Below are 26,609 nucleotides of genomic sequence, written 5' to 3' on the forward strand. Positions count from 1 at the left end.
GATCTGCAACATGAGCAGCTGAAGACCTTCAAGAGCTGAGCTTGAAGTTCTAGCTAGGGCTCGCTCAGAATAACATCTCTCGGCACAAATTGGATGACATCTCGGGAAGGCACACTGCCGTGAGTTCTCAGAAATCGGCTCCTTGAGCACAATTAATGACAACATCACAGAACGCAAGTAGAACAGCTTTGAAATTCATATGAGCTGTTCGCACTAAAGTAAAAACCACCATCACTTATGCGGACACCCCTTTGGCGCCAGCTGCGGTCGCAAGGCTGGAGCTGAACAAAAACACCCTGATAATGACTGTGTTTAGTCTGTTCTTCCCATTCCATGCAAGGCCACCTGGGTTGGCTGGAAGACTGTTTACTTAGCCTAGCAGGGCGAAGGACACTGTCTCAGCTGAACTCTGGACACACATACATATACACTGATATGCACACACTCATCCCCTCTCCAAACGCCTTCGATGCTTATTCCCTTCCGATCCTGACGGTGGATGTCAGGCCCGGATGTGCTGTCTACACTGGCTGTCTCTCACCCTTTACCCCCCGTTGCTCTTCATGTGTTTCTTTGGTGTATTAAGAGTTTTTTCATGTGCAGAGGTGTTTTTTCTGTTCTCAGACTGATCTCCCTGTTGGAGCTCAGTCTGGGGGGAGTTATTTTTTTCTCCTTATCTTTCCTCGTGTGGTGCTTTTTCCATTGTTATACCTCTGACCTGTCTTCCCCATGTGATGTTTTGTGTAATGTATGTATGGTCGAAGGGTAAGATGGCGCCGCCATTGCGTGCAATAGAATAGAATTCAACTTTATTGTCATTGCACATGCACAGGTACAGGGCAACGAAATGCAGTTTGCATCCATCCAGAAGTGCTTTAGTGATATAGATATTACAATATATTAGCAATATAGATATGTGAGTATATTACAGAAATGGGTCTATTATGGTATGTTATAATGTACACGGTATGAAGTATGTTGTGAATATTCTATAACTATAAGTATGTACAGGCTGTAGTGAGTACAGGCTATGAACAGGATATAAATATGAAAAACTACACAGAATATGAAATAAGTAACTTTACAGAATCTGAGATATACAGCTATACAGAAATGGGAACTATGCAAGTTGTAAACAGTTGTAGGATTAAAGATTATCGAATGTACAGAATGATTATTTACACAGAGCTATACAGTAGTGCAGTTAAGATAAGTGAGGGTGTAGATAGTTTCTACAGAGGCTATATAAAGTGCTAGTGGTTGTGAGTGGTGGTTCAGTCCATGTTATTATTGTGTGTTTGAGGGTACAGTTGTCCATTGTGGGTGTGTGTATGTTCAGTCCATGAGTTTAACGTGGGTCAGATGTCAGGAGGCAGAGTTCAGGAGTCTGACAGCTGTGGGGAAGAAGCTGTTCCGGTACCTGGTGGTCTTAGTCAACAGGTCGGCAGCCTTATGAAATTTCCCCTTGTGGGACTAATAAAGGTATTTTAATCAATCAATCAATAAACACACAGATGTACACAAACTTTGGCAAAATGGTTTAAGGGAAACAACATCAAGTTATCAGAGTGATCATCACAAATCTGATCTCAGCTCAATAAAAAAACAAAAAGTTTCTGATGGAAGAAAAGTGACAGAGAGGCTGAAGTCTCCTTCACTTTCCCCTGTCATCACATCTTTGAGCGGGTAAAAGGATTTAACATCCAGCCTCATGTGTTAGACCCAGATTTCTGGCTGTAAAAAAGTTATTTTCCCCATGTGCTCGTAGTAAATCATCTTTATTTCTATTCACAGTTATAATCAAAGTATGATCCTGATCAATATGTTAAATAATAAATGTAGTAAGTAAAATAACTGCTGATCTTCTGTAAAACACAGTGATTGGTGACGACCTACCAGAGGAGGAGAGGTGGGGTGAGTGAGCACTTGTCAGAGCATAAATTGGAGCCCTCAGAGATGTTCAGGTTCTGTTTCCAGCTGTCCTGTGAGCAGTTCAGATGATCGGATACCAGAAATTCACCTTTGGAAATTCTGGCAGAGACACCAGAGACATCAACCAGCTGCCCAGACAGTGGACATAGACATTGGATTTGGCTCCATCCATCGCTTTGGACTCCCATCATTCTACTGGTGGATTGCAGCTTCTCCCAACACTGAGAAGATCTGGGGTCTCGCTGTTTTCCTGAAGTATCGAATATTTAAGGATTCCTGCTTTCCTGTTGGATTGTTTCCATTAGCACAAAACACTGAGATGAAACAAACTTCAGCACAAGATCTGCTCATTCTCTCCTCCAACCTCTCTCATCCTTTAAAATCAGCATTAGCTCAGAGCAGGTTCATGAGAGAAGTATGATTGATGTGATTTTCTTATTATTCTGTGACTGTTATTATCATTTAATTCTGCCTCTGCTTCACTCCTGCCAAATAAAGTAAAATATCCTGTAATTACAGTCTAAATTGTGGACATACTCTTTTTAAACCTTTGTGAAACAGTAAAGGTAAATATAAGAATATTAATCATTTTATTGTAAACAGCTCTTAGAGGTTACTCCGGGCCTTTAAATATAACTCTCCCTTGGGACTGACTGTTCAGGCCTCTGACATCAACCCTGTTACTAACAAGTTCCACGATCTAGGGGGGAGCTGTCATACTGAGGGGACTGGTAGGATTTGACCTGCAAGGCTACTCAGCTCTTTGTTTCTTGTCAGTGGACAGAGGGACAAACACCTGGACTGTGGTCATTAGAGCTGGGGCGAGTCCCCTCACCCACACCGGCTCCATGTGACTCTACAGACCAGCTTAACTATAATCAGCTGTGCAGATGTGAAACTGGTGATCGTTGGATCTCCACTTTTTACGGTATCTATAAAGCGCCTTGAGGCAACTTTTGTTGTGATTTGGCGCTATATGAATAACATTGAATTGAATTACTGTGTGTGGCTGGGGTGTGTTCGTTACCTTTGTGATGGGGAGCCTTTGTCAGCAGCCTCCCAGGTTTCTGTTGCCCCGATCCACAATGGAAAAGCTCCTGCGGTGACTAGTTGCTGGCGCCATGTCTCGTAGGTCGCACACTTGGTGCTTGCCGAGGGTCCTGCAGCCAGCGTTCCCCTGGAATATTGCTCGTGGCCTCGCAGGTTCACGTATCCAGTGGATCTGCTGTGGATCACCTGCCCAGTGTGTGGGAGTTCTCTGGTGGACATGGAGCTGTTCTCACAGTCTCACGAGTTCGTGCTCGGTGCCCTCTCCATGCTCGCTGCTGGGAACATGCCAAGCAGACCAGGGAAGCTCCACAGTCCTGCATACAGTGGGGCAAAAAAGTATTTAGTCAGCCACCGATTGTGCAAGTTCCCCCACTTAAAATGATGACAGAGGTCAGTAATTTGCACCAGAGGTACACTTCAACTGTGAGAGACAGAATGTGAAAAAAAAAATCCATGAATTCACATGGTAGGATTTGTAAAGAATTTATTCGTAAATTGCCGGAGGCTCGTGCTCGCTTTATTTAATCTAAGCGCACCAGCCAACCACTTCCCGACATGCCTAAGGCTAATGTAGGGAAGGTGGATGCCTCACAGGCAATGGCAGAGTGTCCTCAATACACTGTGTAGCCAGCTCCCTCTCTCGCCAGCCAGGGGCTACTGGAGGACAGCTATCAGGAGGACTTTGAGGCTGAGTCCATCCTCTACTCCGCAGGCTGCTACCTAAACCAGCTCATACTTTTTGAGGTTGTTAGGGCATTCACAGCTCTGGATATTAGGTTGGGTTGGCCTCCACCTGTGTGGAAAGTGTGGGGCGGCCAATCAGCTCTGGGGATGGATCCTTGGTCACCTCACGACAGCCTTCGTCTCCACGGTCGGCTTAGCGTCTTGCTGGCTGATCATAGCGACCTGCTTCGTAAAAATGTTTTGTATGTAAAAGATTTTAATGAATGGTTCAGTATTAGTGCAAATGTTCTCACTGTAACTGAAAATCTTTAGAAGATTTTAATGATCACAAAAACCAGATGTTGGTGGTGATATGATAATAAAGATAATAACACTCACCTTTCTCTGTGGATGTCCAACCAGGGTCACACACAACAATCCCAGCATGTGGGAACATCATCTGTGGGATGTTCTCCTTAAAAATCTCTGTGTTGATGAGATGAATAATGTGGAAACTTGATGTGAAAAGAACACAACAGTCAGTCGTCTTTGTCAGGTATGGAGGAAGGAAGGCAGCAGAAGTCTTGGCAGAAGAGAATATCCAAGCTAATGGACATCATCCCAGTGGGCCCTGGTGTTGTTAACAGAAAATACAAAGTTACTGTCACATAAAATATAAGTTTAGAGAAAGTTCAGAGAATTAGATCCACACCTCTTCTAGTGTCACAGTTACACATCCTCATCTTTCAGAACAAGAACTCAGCCTTCAAGCTGGATTTGAAACTGTTGCATTTAATGACACAGATCATATTTAAAATACACATACAGGTAAATTTATAACAGAAAGTTTAACCTCCATAAAAAGCTCAAAATAAATGACCAAGACTGTGACAAATAAATCAGCACAGCATAGAAAGTTAGCTGTTAATATGAGAGCTTCAATTTTAATCTGTTAACCACATGTTAACATGTTGCAGCTCCAGCATTTTTTAAATTTATCATTTTAAAGTATTAAAAAATAATCTTACAGTAATGAGTCTGTGTCCTCTATGAACTATTAGTTTATTAGATTTATATTTCCTGGAGTGTTATTCCCAGGAAAGATTAGGATGTCAGCCTCTCTGACTTTGTCTCTCGTGAACTCATTTCTAATCTTGTCCAGTGAAAGTCTGAACATCTTCAGTTCGGCCTCCTGTCTTTTTGTCAGAGCCACAGGATCCAAACCAGACATCACAGCAGCTCTCACCAACATCCTGTAAACCTTCCTTTCACTCTGCTGCTGTCCTTCTGTCACAAATCACCTGACACTCATTTAAAGTTAGCAGCACAGTGTGACTGTGACAATGCTGCTCAAGCTTTCCTAAATTACATTCCAAGTTATATACTGCTCAACAACATAAAGGGAACTGTGACAAAGTGGCTAGAACGGAATTAATTTGCCATTTGTCACTTGCATATATTGTTATTTTGTGTTCTGTTATTTTACAGTCAGCCATAATGCTTTAAGTTAGACATTGCTGGTGTAACTTCTCTTAACACACACTATCCCGGGTTTTGTTTGTGGTAGCAGTAGTTACATCTGTTACATCCATGCATGTGTTTTAAAGCAAACACTACTGACCATCAGATCATCTGAATTTTCTTCTGTTTACAGGCACGTCTGGTAAATTATGTTTCTTTATGTTGCTTTGGTTCTACTTACCATGGTGTCCATGTTGTGTATTCAGGTCCTATATGTGAGACAGGTGTATAGGAAGGGCCGCCCACTACTTCCTGTTTATATAGGGTCATGAGGTCAATGATTGCATCACTGGGTGTAACCAAATGGAGGGTTTTTCATTTTGTATAGTATTGTTTGTTTTCTTTAAAGTAGCCTTTTGAGTTATATTGTATGCAGTGTTTTACTTTACAAACTATTTAGTTGAGTAAATGAGTTTGTCAGTTTCATGCATGACTTTATTCCTGTTCTTTGTTTAGATTTGTATTATTTGGTTTGACCTATTTTGTTTCAATGGTAGGGACTAACGAGGTCAGGTGTGGGCAAAGTCTTGTATAAAGCCAGTGGGATTTTGCATGCCTGATTAATTGTTTATGGTAAAATGGAGATGCCAGCAATAAAATATGCTTAAAAGAACTTCAATCGTCTGCTAAATGCTATTTACTTTCACCTTCCTTGCTGCTTAAGTTTGCTACATCACAGGAACACTTGGAGTTACATTGTGTTGTTGAAGGGTTCCCTTATTTGTTGAGCAGCATATATTAAGATCATTCAAGCAGATTACTGTGAAGGACTTTAATGGTTTGCTGATGGATTCGCCTCCATCTCCTGTGTTCTTGCTGTCAGGTGGATCCTTGTGATCCTGTAAACAGTGATGCACCTGAGAGTCACAGACAGACATGTGGGACACAGACAGACCTCTTCCACAGCTGATGTCTTTAGTTCACAGGAGGAAAAATACAGGTGTGATAATGAAGGCTGCATTCCAGTTAGCAGAGGTCCTGCTTTGTGGATCAGAGTCAGTTTCAGCCTGCTGTGTTACAGTGGACAGCTACAAATAACAGGTGTAGCCTGACAGGTCGATCAGATGAAGGTTATTGGTTTGAATCCATGTTGAGAGGTTGGTATCTATCTCTCTGAGATTAATTTTTTTTTGTTCATAAAGTTGTTCTGAGACAAACTGCTGCTGCCTCCAGCTGACTGGTTCCAGGTGTTGCAGGTATGAATCCTCCTGATGGTTCAGTCTGAGAAGAACTGAAGTCAGAACAGTTTTAAATGTTTGCTGGCACAAAAACACAACCTGACATCCAAGGTAAAATACTGTGATGTAAAAGTGGAACTACAGAGAACAGTGGTGATATCACGGCCACTGAGCTGTGATTAAATAAATGTTTTAAAGAACAAACAGTGTGCTCTGTAGAGCTGTTTGATAGCCAGAATAAGTCCTGCTCTCACACTGACAGCAGTGATGGACACGTACAGCTTCATGATGGCTGCCAAACACACAAAGAACACGACAGGATCAACAACCTGTGAAACAGTTTTACCAGTTTTTATACAAAATGTCATCTCTGTCATTCTAACTGTAAGCGATCATTAGCTAGATTAGCCACACTGTATTAGAAGGTTGTTGCTAGCTAGCGATGCTGCACACCTGTTACTCCCGTAGTCTTTATGCTTCAATGATTCCACAGGTCTCATTTTTTCTTATCCTATTTTAGACAGAGATGACATCAGCAGCAGACTCCACAGAGACCCAGAGTTACTGTTAGTATCTGAATTATATGGATTTAAACAGTTTTAGATTCAGTTCACACAGAGCGCTCTACAGCCCGCTAACATGGAAAGTTAAATGAAATAAAGCACACTGACAAAAGGTTTGATAGAAGTGTAGTTTGTTCTTTTCATTTAATAACAGGGTCCAAAGTCCACATTATTATCAACAGCTACATTCACCCTGGGGAACAACAAGTGAAGGTGACCATGAGGACCAAGCTGGGTTTCCTGGGTCCAGAGGTTTGAGAAATGTCCTCCCTTTCATTTATCACAGCTTCTGTTGACCCACGGAGGAAGACTCCTGATGTGTCATTTCAGAAACATCAGGAACTGAAGGTCACCGCAGGGATCAAGCAGAACTCGCCACCTTCACCAGCAGCTTCCTCAGAGGGAAATCTTCAGACCTCCACTAGACGCCCAAAATAGAAGATGGACAAATCTGCATTTCATGAGCAGTGTGATAGAGACCTTTACTTTGTGTGATGTTAGAAGTTTTCACATCATCCTCAGATGAAGCACAGAGACTCTGGACTTTTACATAATGATGTTATATTCAGTCCTGTAGAAAGTTATATTGTATCAGAGAAAATCTCACTTTATGCAGCTGACTACATTCATGTTTAAAACAGAAGCTGTGCAGGTCTGAGATCAGCAACTTTCTGAAACACCAAACTGAGTTAATATTTGTGCTCCTATATAGTGACACAGTTACATGGATGATTAATCCCTTTGACTTCTTGTCTTTAACTTTATCAATCAAACAGCTGCAGCTTCCACTGACAAAGAGTGAACATGTAGGATGATGTGTGATGTCACTGGGTGGTGCTGAGGGCAGCTCCTAAAATCACAAAGAGAACAGAATCATCACAAACTGTGAAAGTTTATCCATCAAACCTGAAGTAAAGCTGACTCTTCTCTGTCCTCACACACTTCAGGATCTGAAGTTCTGCTGACAGCTGATAGATGAGCTGTTTGTTAAAAAAGACAAAGTCTTATATACTAACACATTACATGTAACTTTGTGAACAAGACCTCATTAAGAATAAATCAGACTGATCGTTAACCTGAATATTTCAAACAAATTCAGTAGAGTAAAATCTATAAATAAATATACAGTCTGTGCTAAAAAGTCTTCAAAGGAAAAATTAAATATAAACTCTGACTTCAGCTCCAAACGTCTGTAATATGTTCCAGTGCATCAATGTTGGGCTTTGTTATTTTAATGGTGTTTCTTGTATTTTGTGGACATCAGCTGTGTCAGTAACAAACACATCAGAAACTGGAGCTGATGTTACAGTCTGTGAGTGAAGAACACTGTGAGAACATTTTCAGTCCTCAGTGATTCATCTTCAGTTCAAACTGTTTAATCTGCTGTTAATGATTAATGAGGGATTATTGAAGTGCAAGTTTGGTGTTACTGTCCTTACAGATGTGGAGGCAGAAACATGCTGCTGTTTATTTTTACAGTCTAACACTCATAACAAAAGTACAGTAACGTTAGTCAGAGACTGATCGGTGACTTTTCTGTTTCTCATATAAACGTTTCAGCTGCAGGTCTGAACATCCTTCAGTTCAGTCAGAGCAGCAGAGCTAATGTCAGAACTACAGCACTGACTTTAATCAACATTCAGGCTCACAGTGATTTCTTTAGTCAGGGTAAATTCACTCATGTGCACTGACAGCTGTCACTGGATTACTTTAATGCTGAAGAAATCTTAAAAAATTGAGGATTCATATAGTTCTGAAGCCTCAGTGCTCCTGTTCCATTACTCTCTTGAACAATATCACCTTTTATAGTTAAAAACAATTATCATCACGAGGAGCACACATCATTCCTAGTTTTCATCCTTCATTGTACAAACTGTGAGCAAATATAAGAGATGCATATGTTGTTGCCAGAGGGCCACTCAGTAAACATCACATCTGTTCACATCTGGCTGTAGAGCTCCACCCACTGTGGGTTCAGGCTCCACTGTAATAGTTCATGTGATAATATTACAGGTTCTCTGAACAGGCAGGCTGTGGAGTGACAGGAGAGGAGGATGTGACGGGCTGTCCTTTCACAACACAACGTGACAACAGTGAGTGGCTCGTCTGTCTGATCTGAACTAGTGTCTTATAAAACAGTGAAGGCTGTTGCTGCCATTCTCTGTAAATCTGAAGGGTCTCATAACAATATCACACACCATCCTTGCAGCTGCCGTGTGCGAAGTGTGCTACATTTTTTCCCTTTTTTTCCTTTTAGTTATCTAGATATATGCGGGAGGTCAAAGAATGGTTCCTGAGTAATTCCCTCGTTTTGAATGATAAGAAGACTGAGACTGTGGTGTTCAACAGTAAAATCCCTCGTGCCCAACTCTGTGCTGCCCTGGGTTCTTTGCTAGCTCTTCCTGTGACTATGTCAGTAACTTGGGTGCACTGCTGGATAGCTCGCTCAAACTCGATAAGCAAGTGTCTGCTGTAGTGAGATCCAGCTTCCACCAACTGTGCCTTATCTCTAAGGCTATGGCATTATGTTCCGCACGAGGACCTGGAGAAGCTTATTCACACTTTTGTGACCTCCAGGTTGGATTACTTTAACTCTTTGTACTACGGTCTTCCCTCTTCTCTTCTTCTTAGACTGCAAACAGTCCAAAATGCAGCAGCCCGCCTCTGGACTGGAACCAGGAAATTTTGCCATATTACCGTATTTTCACGACCATAAGGCGCACTTAAAAGTCTTAGATTTTCTTCAAAAAGTGCGGCGCGCCCTATAGCGCGGTGCGCCCTGTGTGTTGTAAGGAGGACGTAGTAGAGAACACCATGAGAACGTTAAAGGGTGAAGTGTGGGCGTTGATCGTATATACCGGGACAATCGCACATACCTGTATAAAAGAACAGGTATGTGCATTATGCAGGACATCGTTGTTTTAACAACCCTGAAAATGGCAAAGAGACACGCTTACGAAGCACAGTTTAAACTGAAGGCCATCAGCTACGCGGAGGAACATGGAAATCGAGCAGCGGCGAGAGAACTTAAGATTAACGAATCGATGGTTCGCAAATGGAGGAAGCTGGAAAACAAGCTCCGGCAGGTCAAGAAAACGCAGCTGAGTTTCCGGGGACATAAGGCGAGGTGGCTCGAGTTGGAGGAAAGACTCGAGCGGTGGATCATCGAGCAAAGAGCGAGCGGGAGAAGCGTTTCGACGGTCACCATTCGGCTAAAAGCAGTTTCACTAGCTGAAGAGATGAACATTGAACATTTCCAAGGAGGTCCGTCTTGGTGCTTTCGTTTTATGAAACGGTGCCATTTTTCCATCCGGACCAGGACTACGGTAGCGCAGCAACTTCCAGCGGATTATAAGGAAAAGCTGGCCATCTTCCGCTCCTACTGCAGCAAACACATCGCCGACAAACACATCCAGCCCATCCACATCACAAACATGGACGAGGTCCCGCTCACTTTTGACATCCCGGTGAGTCACACTGTGGAGAAGAAGGGGACCAGCACGGTAGCGATACGCACAACGGGGTATGAAAAGTCTTCTTTTACTGTTGTGCTTGGCTGCCATGCTAATGGACAGAAACTGCCGCCTATGGTGATTTTTAAGCGAAAGACTTTGCCTAAAGAGAAGTTTCCAGCAGGAATCATCATTAAGGCAAATGAAAAGGGCTGGATGGATGAGGAAATGATGAAAGACTGGCTGAGGGAGGTGTATGTAAGGAGACCAGGTGGTTTTTTCCACGCATCACCATCGCTGTTGATCTGTGACTCTATGCGTGCCCATCTCACAGCCGATGTGAAAAAACTTGTGAAGCAAATGAACTGTGAGCTTGCTGTCATTCCGGGAGGCCTGACAAAGGAACTCCAACCGCTGGACATCGGTGTGAACCGCCCGTTCAAAGTAGGCTGCGAGCGGCCTGGGAGCGATGGATGACCGGTGGAGACCACAGTTTCACTAAGAGTGGAAGGCAGCGCCGGGCAAGTTACGCCACAATCTGCCAATGGATTGTAGATGCTTGGGCTAACATGTCTGCTGGCACTGTTGTTCGAGCTTTCGCAAAAGCCGGCATCGTTTCCGAGGAGCCGCACGGCACGGAAAGTGACTCTGACGGTGAAGACAGTGAACCTGGCATGTTTGATGGAGATTTAGCGCAGCTGTTCAATTCAGACACAGAGGATGAGGACTTCGATGGGTTTGATTGATGATAAAAATGTGAGTACCAAACTTTGTTTTGCTCCTGCTTTATTTTTAAATACGCACACTTGTATGCTTGTGTGTTGTTGATGATGACGATTATTGGTAATAAAAATGTGAGTACCAAACTCAGTTTTGCTCCTGCTTTATTTTTAAATACGCACACTTGTATGCTTGTGTGTTGTTGATGATGACGATTACCGGCAATAGAAATGTGAGTAAGGTACCGAATTCAGGTTTGCTCCCGCTTTATTTTTAAATACGCATACGGTACTTGTATGCGCCCTATGGTCCAGTGCGCCTTATGTGTGTGTTAAATACAGTAATGGCACACATAACTGAGACTGCGCCTTTTAGCACAGTGCGCCTTATGGTCGTGAAAATACGGTACTCCTGTTCTAGCTAGCTTGCATTGGCTGCCCATAAAGTACCGTATTCAATTTAAAATATTACTCCTTACATTCAAAACTATTAATAAATTAGCGCCAAGTTATCTTAGTGAACTTCTCAAACCACATACTCCTGCTAGAACACTCAGATCTGCCACTCAACTACTTCTGACCCGACCCAGATCTCGGCTGAAGTCTCGGGGTGACCGTGCGTTTGCTCTGGCTGCCCCGGTACTGTGGAATACCCTTCCTCTCGACCTCCGCGCATCTGATTCCATTGCACTGTTCAAATCACGACTAAAAACCCACTTATTCAATCTTGCCTTTCCCTCTAGTTAATATTTCTTTTATGATTTTATATCATGCACTTTTATGCTCATTTAAATGCTTGTTTGCTCTGTACCTGTTGCTTTCCTGTGTATCAGTGACAGCTACCTGCTTGCATACTTAGTACTTGCTTTGGTCCTATTTCTATTATCCTCCTCCTATTCTCTATCTTACTTGTTAAGCACCTTGGCATACCCTTGGTTTTTAAGTGTGCTTTATAAATAAAGTTTATTACTATTATATTAATAATATTATCTCTGTGCAGCTAACCTTGGAGGAAACACTGAGGACACCAGAAACATTAGAAGAAATAATAAAATCAAAACAGGAACCAAAACTAAATGAAAACACAAGAATTATAAACTCAGCACATAAACAAACAAACAAAACAAACAGGCAATATGGCCGTCATATCATAAATGTGTGCTCAGTCTCCTGTAAATGGACAGACTCTGTTTTGAAAAGTGCAAATCAGTCCCAGAACAACAGCAAAGGAGCTTCTGAAGATGCTGAAACAAGGACAAGGTATAAGTGTACTTCACAAGGTGGCATGAAGAAGAACACTAATGTGTTCTAAGGTCATCAGTGAGGAAGTGAACAAATAGACAAAAACTGCAGTTTAAAGAAAGCAAAGTCAAGTTAGTAGAGCGACCATCACAAATCTGATCTCAGTTCAGTAAAAATTTATGGAGAGAAGCAAAATTGAACAAAGACTCATAAAAGCTGATTCAGTTCCAGCATTTCTGTCAGGAGGACTGGAACAAAATCCCAGAAACTTCCTGTGATTAAATGACTAAGATTCAATTTGAGGAAATGAAGTCATGTGAGTTAAAACTGGTGAACGAGAGTGTTTTACATGGAATCACTTTTTCTGCTGTTAAATCTGTGTGTTTGATCCAGTCAGACTCTGATTCTTCTTCAGCAGCGACGCTGGAAATGAAATGAAGCAGCCAAAGCTGCTCAAATGTGATTGGTCAGGAAACACAAACAGAAAGCACAAATCTTGTCCTTTTATTCCAGATTTGACATATTCAGATACAAAATCTGTTTTTTTCTATCAGAGAGAAAAGAAGGTGACAGAAAGATGAGGCACCGTGACTGATTCATCCTCTATAAACATCCACAGGAAACTGATGGAAACCTGTCCAACAACATCAGCGTCCTAATGAGCCGCTGCTAGAAGGACAAAATCCTGACCTGACATCAGTCCAAGTGTCTGGTTAAATGTACTGAAAGGTGTTAAACAACAAGTGCTGCTGGAAGAGTTTTCATGAAGAGAACATTAACACTGTGAATGAGGGATGGACTTTGATTCAGTTTGACACAATCTGTTTTTCTTTCACTTTGAATAAATGTTTTTGTGGGACTGAGGATACATTTGTTTACATTTGGAAGTTTGATGTCATCTGTTCCTCTTGTTTCTGTCTTAAAACAGGATGAAAAATCTGTTTAAACAGAAATAAATAGAATTGAATTTCTGACAGCAGTAAATAAAAATGGTCCCTGAGCTCAGTATGTTTGTGACTCTGAGATGGAGGTGAAACATGTGAAGCTGGGCTGTGGTTTACTGCTCTCTTCCTGTCACAGACACTGTTTGACATCTGTTCATCTGTTGGTTTTTGTTCAGGCTGCAGGGATCATTTCTCACTGTGGGTATCATACTTCCAACATGTGCAGTAGTAGGTGGCTGAATGATCGCGTTTAACTTTTTCTATCTTCAACTCACAGCTATTCTGTTTATTCTCAGCTGAAAAATCATCTTTCTGAGGATGACCGTATGTTTTATGAATATCAAGAATCACTTTGAAAGTTTCATTTTCTTTCTTCTGGTACCAGAGCAGATAGTCGCTACCATCACACTGTTCAGTCCCTCCACAGCTGAAGGAGACACTTTCTCCAACTCTCCTGGTCAATGTTAAATCCTCCTGAATCAGCTGTTCTGCTGCCATGGTAACCAGTGCTGTAGAGACACAGACAGATAGATGAAGGTTAGTGTGACAGTGTTTGTTACAGGTTGACTTTGTTGGCTCCTGATTGGCTGGAAACACTCACCTGAACACAGACAGCACAGAGCAGCAGCTGGGAGGAAAAGCATTTTGTGCAGTGGTGTTTCCTCTGGTGAACCTGGGGAGAAGTGGCGCTCTGATGCAGCTGAGGCCAAACAAGGACGAGCTGTGAGATCAGACGAGGGCCACGTGGTTTCTAACAGGTCCTCAAAGCTCCCATCAGCCCCTGCGGCCCACAGATAAGACTGCTGCTGCTGATTGACAGCTCAGCTGAAGCTGCTGTGGTTTCATCGTCTTCATTTCAATCTGACAGCAGATCCAAAAATCTGGGTCACATGATGCACAAACACTCAGAAACATTCATGTTGCTGTGAATTTACTAACACACACTGTTATCTGTTGTTGAACAGCTGTGATGAAAACACTAAATATACAAACTAAATATAATGAAACTATAAATAAATAGAAAAATCAAAAAAAAAAATATGGTTAAATATTTTAAAAGTTCATAAATTGCACACAAAGTAGTTAAAAAAACAAAATCATATTTAACAACATTTAGAGTAAAAATCTTATTTGAAACAAACACATGTGGTTCTGTTGTGTGTTTAAATATGTGCACACTGTGGTTCTTTCCCACATCTTCTAATGTGTTTTGTTCCAAGTTGGTTTCAGACTGAAGGATTCATTAAAGCCTTTTTAAGAATCATTAAAATGATGATCATCAATTCTAATATCTATAAACAGTAATAAAAACAGGGCTGTGTTTCACGTCAGCTTCAGCTTCATTTATTTGTAGCCATGGTTAGATTTCATTTGCAGCAGGCAGTCATCCACCTTTACACACACATTTACACAACAGTACAAAAGTACTTTTTGATTCATGAAAGAGAAATAAGACAAATGTTGCCTTTGTATCATCTCTGATATGGAAGGGATCATTTGAAGATGTGAGTGAAGGACACAAATATTTGGATCTGGTGTTGTTCTACATTTTAGGACTAAAAGACAGAAGGAAGAAAGTGAAAGTGACTGTGCGAGGGGTTGAAGTCATGAAGTCAAGTGGAGGCCGCTGACTGCTGTTACTTTCTGCTGTACAGGTTCAACAGGGACTCACAGTCAGCCTGCTAGAACATTTGGATGAAGAGAAAAAGGAGGAAAAAGACTTTGAGGGAAAAATCCAATAAGATCAGCATGTTTTTAATGTGGGAATACAACAGTTTCCTCCACCATGACACACACTGGAGCCTCTTTTTGCTCACAGCTTCACTGTTTGTCTCAAAGTTCAGTTTGGAGGCCAAAATTGTTGCAACACATTTGTAAGTTTGCACTAATTTCACTGTGTGACCCTTAATGGATGTAATGAAAGAATCAGTCAGTGAAATATGAAGCTGTGCTGTAAGTTTGGAGGAGAAAAGTGTCTGAGTGACTTTAATGAGGTGAACACATGAATACAGAGCACTGACTGACACGTACAGACTCCTTTAATGAGTCGCACACATTTTTGTGACTTCATGAAATGTCAAAAATGACACAACACACAACAAGCTGCGAGCACATTATTGTCTGTTTGCTGTTTGTGTGCTTTGTTTGCTGTTATGATAGCAGGCATACAGCCATGTTCTCAATGTCTCAGCTATCATTGATTATTGCTGCTTTTCCTCTTCTATTAGGCACTTCAACTCAATGAATGACACACAGAAAGATTTCATGACTGTGTTCTTCAAAATAAGGAGAATATGTTATCTGCATCTGAATGACTCATGTTGCCTTGTTTCTACTTTGTTTGCATATTTCTGCTTGTTGGAAAGGATTTTCTGAATCATTCAGTAGTTTTTGTAATAATAAGGACATTTAGCAAGACTTCAAAATGATTCTCCAACATTTGCTGTTCAGACTTGATCTGTTCTTACGTGTGTGATATCCAGAATGAAAAACTCAGCTCAGGTAATAAAATGGGAGCTGAGCAGACTGCAGGGGCTTCATGGTCTCTCCTTTGATTCCATTAAAGTTCATTTGTCAGCTCTGAGTTGAGGATTTGAGCTGTTTCTCTCACAGGTGAAGAACACAGATCCTTCCTGGAATCATTCTTGAAGCAGAGTTCATGCTTGTAACTGTCATTGTGTTATTAAAGTGAAAAGCCACAGCTAACGGTGTGGAGGCTGCAGAGCAGAAACCCACACAGCCCGTCTGCTGCAGGAGAGCAAGTTTGGATACAGTCAGTTTGTGCTTCACTCACACGGGTTGTTGTTGATCACACAATGAAAGTAGAATCAAACTCTTCATCTTCAAATCTTTATTATTCACACAAACACAACTACACTGTTTGACATTTGAAAATCAAACAAAAACTTGTGATAAAAATATTCCTGATGGTTTTTGTTACTACAATAAAAGTCACAATAAGTACAAAAAGAATTCTAACTCAGAGCAACAATACATGTAAAGATGTATTTATTTCAGATGATCTTCTAACTGTTGAAGAAAAAGGCAAAATAAGCACAACACATCATAACTAACATTTGTGATCAAAGTGATGAATGAGATGAATTGATGAGATGTGATGGTGAGAAAAGGCGAGCAGGAAACAGTCAGTCAGCATGTGTGCAGTTGGTGGACGCTCCCTTGTTTGTGAGCATCATCAGCAGAGAGAGTCCACAGCAGTACACCAGACTCTTCACTATCAGCACTGTGTACAGCAGGCAGAGCAGCTTCACCCTGCACTGAGACTGGAAGGACACTGAAGGACAGACAGACACAAAGAGACAGACAGACAGTCGGGTTATTCCTCTCAGATCAAGGAGAAAAAGTCCAAATAGAAACAGTCACAGCTTCTTCTTCAAGTGGATGAATTGATGTAGTGTTTGTGTCCACTTGGGGGCAGAAGAACTCCACAAGCAGCTAACAAACTGATCTCTGACATATTATGGTCTGTCTGCTGTTTGGTGCTGAGCAGCTAGTGTACAGTGGCTTTATCAGAGCTTGTTGGATGAAGATTTGATCAATTAGTGCAACTTTAAGAGCCTAAACTTGTTCCAGCTCCCTCATTGGACATTGGAGCTGTCCATGCAGAGAGGCAGCAGGTGATCTTACAGTCAGCTGGCTGCAGAGCTGGCAGGTCTGCTGGCTCTCTCTCTGGAGGACAGGAGGCTGCTGGAGCTGGAAGCTCTGAAACAGAAAAGGAGTCAAATGTTTGGAGCTGCAGTGAGAAATGTCAGTCCTCTGCTGCTCTGCTCTCTTTGACAGCATCTCCACATGAAGCTGAATCACTGCTGAACACAGTCACCAAGCCTTCATTACCTTGTTGTGTTTGGGCCTCCACTGTGCCCCCCTCGTGCTTCACCCAGCAGGTACATTTATATGTGCTTTTCTCCTGCTGATGGATCAGTAAGATGGAGGTGTTGCGTCCCGACTCTCTGAGCTCCAGCTGCTCTCCATCAGCAGGGGGCAGCTCCTCCAGCCGGCCGTTCTTCTTCTGTCTTTTACACGACAGCTGGACCAGGTGAGGAAACATGGCTGGGGGCACACACAGCAGGGAGCTGTTCCCCTCCACGTGGACTCTGGGTCCTGCTGTTTGAAAAACACAGAGATTATGTTCTGTTGTTTCCTTTTATTCGTTTTAAAAGAAATAACTGAAAACATAAATGGTGGTGTTGTGTTTAGCGCTGTAGCCTCAACGCAAGACGGTTGTGTGTTCAGACCTGCTGGTCGGGTGGGGCTCTGCTGTGTGTTTGCAGGAACTCTCGGTGCCTGTGTCGTTCTTCTCTGGTTTCCATCTACAATCCAAAGACAAGTTTTTTCAGTTAACTGGTGATTATGAATTATCTGTAGGTTTGACTGTGAGTATCACTGGTTCTCTGTTCTGTCCTGTGATGGACTCATAGTGTTTTAGTGATGTTCCCTCTTTTGTGCACTGCCAGCTTGAAAAAACTCTTATAGTTAATGTAATAATAATAACAACAACATTTAACATCATATAACTTTATAAAATATTTTAAAATTCAGTTTAAATACTGAGAGCGTGGAAATGACATCTTAAACATTAAATATTACATACATACATAAGATTAACACAGAAATACAATCTTATTAGTTTCTTACTTTTTTATGTATGTACTGAAACATGTTAATGATAATTTTTTCAAATATGTAAAGTTTAAAGCAAATATAACTTGATGTAACAGACTTGATAACATTCTTTTAATTATATTGAAATGCTTGCAGTGTCTGACACTATTATTGAGATCCAACATTTACCAAATAATATTTTTCCAAATATATTTAATTTGGTCAAATATGATTAAAGTAAATGTAAACTGTCCATCAGAATAGAAACACTTTAGTTGGCACCAATATATTAATTAATTCATGTTCACAAGATGGTGATGCGAGCAGTCGCAGCGGCCCGGTGCTCTCCATATGCATATATATGTGTGTATGTATATAACTTGTGCATATCTTTTTGGTGTGCAGATGCCTGTGTTACTTTGTAGATATTTACGTTATTGTAAAGAATCTAAATGTAAGTCTACATGCTGCCAATGGAGAGATGCCAAAGTGTGTTTTGTTAATCTTGTAACCGTGACAATAAAGATTCTGTTCTATTCTTATTCTATATGTAAAGTTAAAATATTTTTCATTACCTCTTCAATTGACATTTTATTTATTTTTATTTTATTAAAAATATTCTTAAATAATATATTAACTTAACCATTAAAAAATTTATTATTTTCATAAACCACATATATATTGGTATTAATTCATTACTTGCAAACTTAACATTATGTACATGAATTATTTTTACTATAATTATTTAAAAGTATCAATTTTAACTGACATATTCATGTATTCTTAATACTTTCTGAATTAACTTATTTCTCAATGTCATTATTTAAACATACACAATCGCTCTGATTTCCTTGTACATTTTAATACAAAAATGATTATTTTTAATGTCAAATAGGATGTTTTGTTCAAAAACCAGCAGATGGTGCAGAATTACTGAGAGGATCAAATCCTAAATATTTGTAACATCACTAATATTTGCAGAAATAAAGAATAACTTTAGTTGTTCAGTGAGATTTCAACATGTTTTCAGAGATTATTGAGCTTTTCTTATGTAACAATGGCTGCAGATGAATTCTCTACTAATGATGAAAAACTAACATGTAAAGCCTGAAGCAGCAGAAACTGACTTTAAACACATTTTCAGCTTCTACAATAAAACAACTGAAGGAAAATAAATGTTTGTTCTTACCTGTTACAGACAGTTTAGTTCCAGAGCCAAAGATGAGGTAGTCATAGCTGTACCACCAGCCTCTCACAGTGAGACAGACTGCTACAAAAACCTGTCTGCTGTTGAACGTGTCAGCTGAGGTGAATGAGTCCAAATGAGGAAGCAGGATCATATTTCAGCTCCATGATGTGTTTCTCTAATGTTCATATCAACATGACTGTCTCTTCTTCTCTTTTCTTTTAGCCACACTAGCAGCACGGCTCTGATCTTAATGTCAGTCTGTTGGTCAGTCCACTACTTTAGTCCACAGGACTGGATCTGGACTAAAGACATTAAACTTTGTACAGATATTCTTAGTCTCTAGAGGATCGACTTCATTAAATGACTTTGTCGATTCTGACTTTTTAATCAGACAGTTTGGATTTTGGATTTTCATGGTTCCCTGGGTTTCCTGGTCCAACTTCCCTAGCTCAGCATGGTTTGTGGTTCTCCAGCAGTTCTTCCTGCTCAGTGTCAAATGCTCACTTACTCCTGGGCATCATTTAGTGTTAATGGTACTTGTAATAAATGTAACCTCTGAGAATAATCCTGTAGCTAGCCAGGCTCCTTTAACCACTGCAGCCCAAAGTAACACAGCTCCTGTCAGCTGAGCCGGAGCAGCAGGGGTGACTGTACCACTGTGAGGACGAGGTGTTGTGTGAAACAGAAGCCCCAGGTTTACCACTAAACCATTCTTGTTTTAAGTCTATTTTTCACACAGCTGCAACACAGCTATTGTTGGCTCTATTCTTAGAAACATGAAGCTGCAGCATCTGGGGAACAGAGTCAAATTCATTCCAGGGAACAGAGCGAGCTGCACTGAGGAGCAGCAGTGGCAGGAATCTTTACTTCTGATTTATTAATAACCCACAGACAAAGTTATCATTTATTTGAAAGTCTTATTCTTAGCCCTGCACACCCTAACCGAAAAAAAACAAAACTGTTTTATTTGTTGTTTATTGTCAGTCTGGCTCTTACTCTGAGTTTGATTTGTCCGATTTAGTGATCAGTTCAGATAAAATAATTAGTGCCTGACTTTAACATTCATGTGGAAAAATGAAAACAAAAACATGAACTCTGTTTTCAAGTCTTTATTAAACTAAATTGGCTTCAGCTGGGCTCTTTATCAGTTGAGAGTGCAGCAGTTATTCTGTCTGCTCTAAGTTTTCAAACACTCATCTCCTCAATAATTTGCTTGGAGGTAAGCGCTCTCAAACTCACTGAGTCTGTTGCAGGCTCTCATCGTGTGGATACAGTCTTTTTATATTCAGCAGTGGGGAGCTCAGTTTCTACAGTCATGTAGGCACCAGCCTGTCCACATGTATGACCTGAGCTCAGAAACACAGGCCTACATCTGGATTAAAAAAAACATTTAAAATATTTGAATAACAGAAAAATCATCTGAATTAAAAGTCTGCAGCAGTATGTGACCTGGTTAACTGTCAGTGTCTACAGGGAGGATTCAAATATGAATGACCAATGAAGGTCAGTCTTGACAAAGCAGCGAGTTAAAGTTATTGCAATCAGACATTGTAACAGTTGCAGTTGTGTGTTGTTTCGTTAATATAGCACCAAAGGTCTCTTTGAGCTTCCTGCTCAAAAAGCATTTTTATCAGCCGCATTTGGAGCAGCCTTCGAATTGGGAAAGCCTTCGTCGCCTGGCTGTGACGGAATCGGCCTTCAAATGCGGCCTCTGGAGGATGCGGCCTAGGAATTGGGACACAGCTGTGGTGTCTGTCTACGTGTCTTTAGCTGGGTCCAAAATGGTGGTTGTTGACAAAAGTGTCTCGGATGCTTCTAGTTAGCTCTCCATTATCAGTAGCTATGCTGGCTATCGGCTAACAGTGAAAACTGCGGAAGGGACGGTAAGCCAGTTTCTGTTTTAGCGCATTTGCCCTGCTGTGCGTTTTTGTGGTCTTCCTTTGTGGCTGGTTCACTGACTTTTGGTTGAAGCATGATGAAACTTGGTGTTTTGGAATCTGTGAGGTCTCTGTGAGCTAACGAGCCATTGTTTACCTGGTTACATGAAGTCTGGCAAATTCTGGGCTCGGTTGTCTGTGTTTAGTGGACTTATGTGCATTTACGGAACTGCTCTTTTAATCATTGCTTGTTTTTGCTGTGTTTGGTGGCTGTAGAAATGGTTTAAATGAGCATTTAGCTGAGATTCTAAGGTTTTGTGGATACTACACATGCTGACATTTGCAAGAAAGGCTTGATGCCATGGAGGGTTGCATGACTCTTGACCTTTAACTGGTTAAGACAGCCTAAGTTAATGTTTGTGATGTCACAAGTGTGTGCCACTGCCCTCTGTAGAGTGCGGGAGAATTGTGCTTGCACTTGGAGTCATGGACTGAGATGGACTTTATATTTTTACCTCCTTAACTCAAAGTAACATTACGGGTTGTATGAACACTGCTCACTTCAAATCAAATCAAATCAAATCACTTTTATTGTCACATCACATGTGCAGGTACATTGGTACAGCACATGTGAGTGAAATTCTTGTGTGCGAGCTTCACAAGCAACAGAGTTGTGCAAAATACAATAATGTAAACAAGCAAAATACAAGAATGGCTACATCTGAAACTAATAAATATATGTACAATATATAATAGTATATGCATTTCTGGATGTGTATACTAAATATTTTTCTACGTGTGTGTGTGTGTGTACACATATTTTACAAATTAAATAGAGTAAACAATAAATAAAATATATAAAAATATACAGAGTGAGACATGTGCAAAACAGTGGCATTACTGTACAGTGTGGAGTGCATAATGTTAAAGTTCCAGTAGTGAAGCTGAGGTGTCTATGAAGTGTTCAGCAGTCTGATGGCCTGGTGGAAGAAGCTGTCTCTCAGTCTGCTGGTACGGGACCGGATGCTGCAGAACCTCCTTCCTGATGGAAGTAGTCTGAACAGTTTATGGCTGGGGTGACTGGAGTCCTTGATGATCCTCCCCGCTTTCCTCAGGCACCGCTTCCTGTAGATGTCTTGGAGGGAGGGAAGCTCACCTCCAATTATCCGTTCAGAGCACCGCACTACTCGCTGGAGAGCTTTGCAGTTGTAGGCGGTGCTGTTGCCATACCAGGTGGTGATGCATCCAGTGAGGATGCTCTCAATGGCACAGTGATAGAAGGTCCTGAGGATGCGGGGGCTCATGCCGAATCTTTTCAGTCTCCTGAGAAAGAAGAGGCGCTGCTGCGCCTTCTTCACTGTTTTGTTTGTGTGTACTGACCATGTAAGATCCTCAGCCAGATGTACACCAAGGAACCGGAAGCTGCTCACTCTCTCCACAGCAGCGCCGTTGATGGTGATGGGGGTGTGTACTTCTCTGCACCTCCGGAAGTCCACTATCAACTCCTTTGTCTTTGCAACGTTGAGGGTGAGATGGTTGTCTTGACACCAGTGGGTCAGGGCGCTGACCTCCTCCCTGTAAGCCGTCTCATCACTGTTGGTGATAAGACCCACCACTGTAGTGTCGTCCGCAAACTTCACAATGATGTTGGAGCTGTTAGTGGCTGTGCAGTCGTAGGTGTAGAGTGAGTATAGGAGAGGGCTCAGTACACACCCCTGTGGAGCACCAGTGTTCAGTGTGATGGGGGATGAGGTGATGCTGCCCAGTCTGACCACTTGGCGTCTGTCAGACAGGAAGCTAAGGATCCAGCTGCAGAGGGAGCTGCTCAGTCCTAGATCCTGCAGTTTCCTGTCCAGCTTCGAGGGAACGATGGTATTGAATGCTGAGCTGTAATCTACAAACAGCATTCTCACATACGTGTCTCTCTTCTCCAGGTGTGACAGGGCAGTGTGTAGTGTCAGGGCTATGGCATCATCAGTGGACCTGTTGTGGCGGTATGCGAACTGTAGAGGGTCCAGTGAGTCGGGTAGTGCAGAGCAGATGAAGTCCCTGACCAGCTTCTCGAAGCATTTGCTTACGATGGGGGTCAGGGCTACAGGTCGCCAGTCGTTCAATGAGGAGATGGTGGAGGATTTGGGTACAGGGACGATGGTGGCCATTTTGAAGCAGGCTGGGACTACAGACAGAGAGAGGGAAAGGTTGAAGATGTGCGTGAACACTCCAGCCAGCTGAGCCGCGCATGACTTGAGGACGCGGCCGGGAATCCCGTCCGGACCAGTAGCTTTGCGTGCGTTCACCTTCCTGAAGCACCTTCGCACATCCTCCTCAGACACAGTGTGCGCACTGACGTCATCCGCGGTGCGCACACTGTCCGGTCTCATGGTGTTCGCTGTGTCGAATCTAGCGTAGAATACTGTCACGGTTTGCCGAGGCAAGCCGTGTGAATAATAATGGATCCAAACTGCAGGCGGAATACGAACGTGATTTGCAGGGAGAATGACCAGAGAAACAACACAGAAGGGTGGAAGGGAAATAACACAGACGAACCAGCAACTACCATAACAGAAGACATAACTTAAATACACTCAGAGAACACAGGGAGATTACACACAGGTGGGGAACACAGGTGACACTGATAAACATAACGAGACAGGGCAGGAGTGAACACAACATGACGCATACTGACGAGAGACTGTCAAAGTAAAACAGGAAGTACACAGAGGTTCAGACAGGAGGAGAGAGAGCACGGGGAGAACACAGACATAACAGGCTGGGGGAAACATGGAATAAACACAAAGAGAGACAAGAGCTCATAAATACATAGAAGGGCACACAGGGGGTGAGAGTCACAAAGGGAAAGCACTAGGGAACAACACAACAGGGCAACTCAGGAAACATGGCCTAAATAGGGAACAAAATACAAACATACAAGAAAACTAAGAATACTGGGCCAACATGGCCCAGGACCATGACAGTACCCCCCCCCCCCTCAAAGGCTGGCCCCAGACAGCCCAACAAGAAAAACAGCCAGAAGAAAAAAAAAAAAACCCAGAAAACAACCCGACCAGGGCGGGCGGCGGGGGTCCAGGACGGAGGGCCCGAGGCAAAACAAAACAGGAGCACCAGAAGGCCAAAAGACAAAAAGAAAGACAAAACGCGAGACCCAACCCAAGAAAACCAATGAAACGAAACACACCACAGCCCAAGACAAATGGAGTCCAAAACAGAAAGGCCCAGGGGGCCGACAGCACAGGAGCCCAAGACAAAAAGAGTTCAGGGGGCCGACCGTGCGGATGGCAACGGCGGCGACGTGGATGCAGTTCAGGGGGCCGGCCGTGTGGACGGCAGCGGCGGCCACTCAGGCGAAGCGGGTCCGGGGGCCGGCCGTGCGGAAGGCAACGGCGGCCACTCAGGCGAAGAGGGTCCGGGGGCCGGCCGTGCGGAAGGCAACGGCGGCGACGAAGGAGACCACGGAGCAGTTCAGGGGGCCGACCCCGACGGCGGTGACGTCCAGCTGGCGGCCCAGAAGGCGGCTGGTGATTCAGGCGATGGCGATCCGGGGGCCGACCGCGCGGAAGACAGCGGCGGCGGCGAAGGAGACGACGGAGCAGTTCAGGGGGCCGGCCGCGCGGAAGGCAGCGGCGGCTCCCAAGTGTCAGGCGTACCGGCCGAGGCTTGGAGGGCACCGGACCAGGCGACGCCGAAGCAGAGGCAGAGGCTGGCCCAGGCGACGCCGAAGCACAGGCTGAGGCTGGACCAGGCGTAGCAGAAGCACAGGCAGAGGCTGGACCAGGCGTAGCAGAAGCACAGGCAGAGGTTGGACCAGGCGAAGACGAAGACTCGGATGCAGCTGGACCAGGCGAAGACGAAGACTCGGATGCAGCTGGACCAGGCGAAGACTCGGATGCAGCTGGACCAGGCGAAGACTCGGATGCAGCTGGACCAGGCGAAGACTCGGATGAGGCTGAGGATGATGATGAGGCTGCTGCAGGCGAGGACGATGATGAGGCTGCTGCAGGCGAGGACGGCGATGAGGCTGCAGCTGGCGAGGACGGCGATGAGGCTGCAGCAGGCAAGGATGGCGATGAGGCTGCAGCAGGCGAGGATGGCGATGAGGCTGCAGCAGGCGAGGATGGCGATGAGGCTGCAGCTGGCGAGGATGGCGATGAGGCTGCAGCTGGCGATGAGGCTGCAGCTGGCGATGAGGCTGCAGCTGGCGCTGGCTGGACGGGCTCCTCGGGCCCTCCAGCTGACGAAGCAGGAGGCTGGACGGGCTCCTCGGGCCCTCCAGCTGACGAAGCAGGAGGCTGGACGGGCTCCTCGGGCCCTCCAGCTGAACAGAAGACAGAAGGCCGGAGCGGGCTCCTCGGGCCCTCCAGCTGAAACAGGAGACAAAGGCCGGAGCGGTCCCTCGGGCCCTCCAGCGGAGACACGAGACAAAGGCCGGAGCGGTCCCTCGGACCCTCCAGCGGAGACACGAGACAAAGGCCGGAGCGGTCCCTCGGACCCTCCAGCGGAGACACGAGACAAAGGCCGGAGCGGTCCCTCGGACCCTCCAGCAGAAGCCATCACAAAGCCAGCAGGCATGGAGTCCTCTGGCAGACACGAAGGCAATGGGTGCTGTGCTGAGCACTGGCCCTGCTCAGACAGCACTGACACGGAGTTGTTCTCTGAGGGCTGCTTAATCTTCAGGGGTCCAGAATCAGCTGGGGACTGAGACCTAGCCTCTGGGGAAGCCCTGGAGTGCAGAACGGTGCCTGAAGCAGCTAAAGCGCGAGAAACTCCCTGACTGGACCTTAATTTTTCTCCCTGCATGGAGTGAATGAGTGGAACCGGTAATGCTGGAGCCAGAGCTACTGGTAGCGGGGGCACTGGAGCTACTGGGGCCTGCGCTACAGGCGGCACTGGAGCTACTGGGGCCTGCGCTACGGGCGGCACTGGAGGCACGGGAGACTGAACTGAGGGTGGCACGGGAGACTGAACTGAGGGTGGCACGGGAGACTGAACTGAGGGTGGCACGGGAGACTGAACTGAGGGTGGCACGGGAGACTGAACTGAACTGAGGGTGGCTGCGGGGGAGCTACGCAGCTCGCGTTGACATCCGCCACACAAAACACAGCCCCTGACTGAACAGTCAAAAAGTCTGGAAAAGACACGGAGTCCTTACTCACCACAGCCGGCGAATTAGAAGTCCGAACGTCCGGCTGTGGGGTGGCGCGCAGGTGGCGCGATCGGCGTTTCTTCCCCGCAGACGGCTCCGACGGGCCTGGAAAAACCGCATCCGATAGGTGAGGCTGACGCGGCTGCTCCGGGGTGGCTGTAGTTTGTTGCTGCAGGACCCAGTCCGACAGTTCCCGAGCCTGCGCCGCCTCCCGGGCTTCATACAAGTTGGCCAATAAGTCCAAACATCCTCTGACCTGGCGGAGATAGGGATTTCTGTTGAGGATCGCCTCAATACCATTTATCCCAACGATCCTTGCTCTCGTATTCGAGGTGTGGGTTATCCAGTCGACCAGGCGTTGGACTTGCATCAGATCCCTCTCCCCGGGCAAGTCTGCTGGATCCATGTTGTGGCTGGTTCGTACTGTCACGGTTTGCCGAGGCAAGCCGTGTGAATAATAATGGATCCAAACTGCAGGCGGAATACGAACGTGAT

The 26,609-nt window shown here is 44.0% G+C and overlaps 1 protein-coding gene and 1 long non-coding RNA gene across 3 annotated transcripts; both read right to left on the reverse strand.

The window, feature by feature from the left end:
• Nucleotides 1–3,539: 3,539 nt before the first annotated feature.
• LOC120741767 lies at nt 3,540–5,676 on the reverse strand. The gene is made up of 3 exons (XR_005697690.1): nt 5,348–5,676; nt 4,045–4,276; nt 3,540–3,888 (listed from the first exon to the last, which is right to left on the reverse strand). It is a non-coding gene; the product is annotated as an uncharacterized LOC120741767 (long non-coding RNA).
• Nucleotides 5,677–16,100: 10,424 nt separating this feature from the next.
• On the reverse strand, nt 16,101–19,341 carry LOC120741759. 2 transcript variants are annotated; one of them, XM_040044795.1, is made up of 5 exons: nt 19,077–19,341; nt 17,521–17,595; nt 17,120–17,386; nt 16,913–16,987; nt 16,101–16,559 (listed from the first exon to the last, which is right to left on the reverse strand). In XM_040044795.1, exons 1-5 carry the CDS (start codon nt 19,225–19,227, stop codon nt 16,411–16,413), a joined length of 717 nt encoding a protein of 238 aa, XP_039900729.1. In that variant the 5' UTR covers nt 19,228–19,341; the 3' UTR covers nt 16,101–16,410. The 2 variants fall into 2 exon arrangements, with proteins under 2 accessions (XP_039900729.1, XP_039900728.1); XM_040044794.1 differs by having other exon boundaries at nt 17,120–17,389.
• Nucleotides 19,342–26,609: the final 7,268 nt, after the last annotated feature.

The sequence above is a fragment of the Simochromis diagramma genome, unplaced genomic scaffold (genome assembly GCF_900408965.1).
Source record: "Simochromis diagramma unplaced genomic scaffold, fSimDia1.1 OVJJ01000396.1, whole genome shotgun sequence".
Classification (NCBI taxonomy): Eukaryota; Metazoa; Chordata; class Actinopteri; order Cichliformes; family Cichlidae; genus Simochromis; species Simochromis diagramma.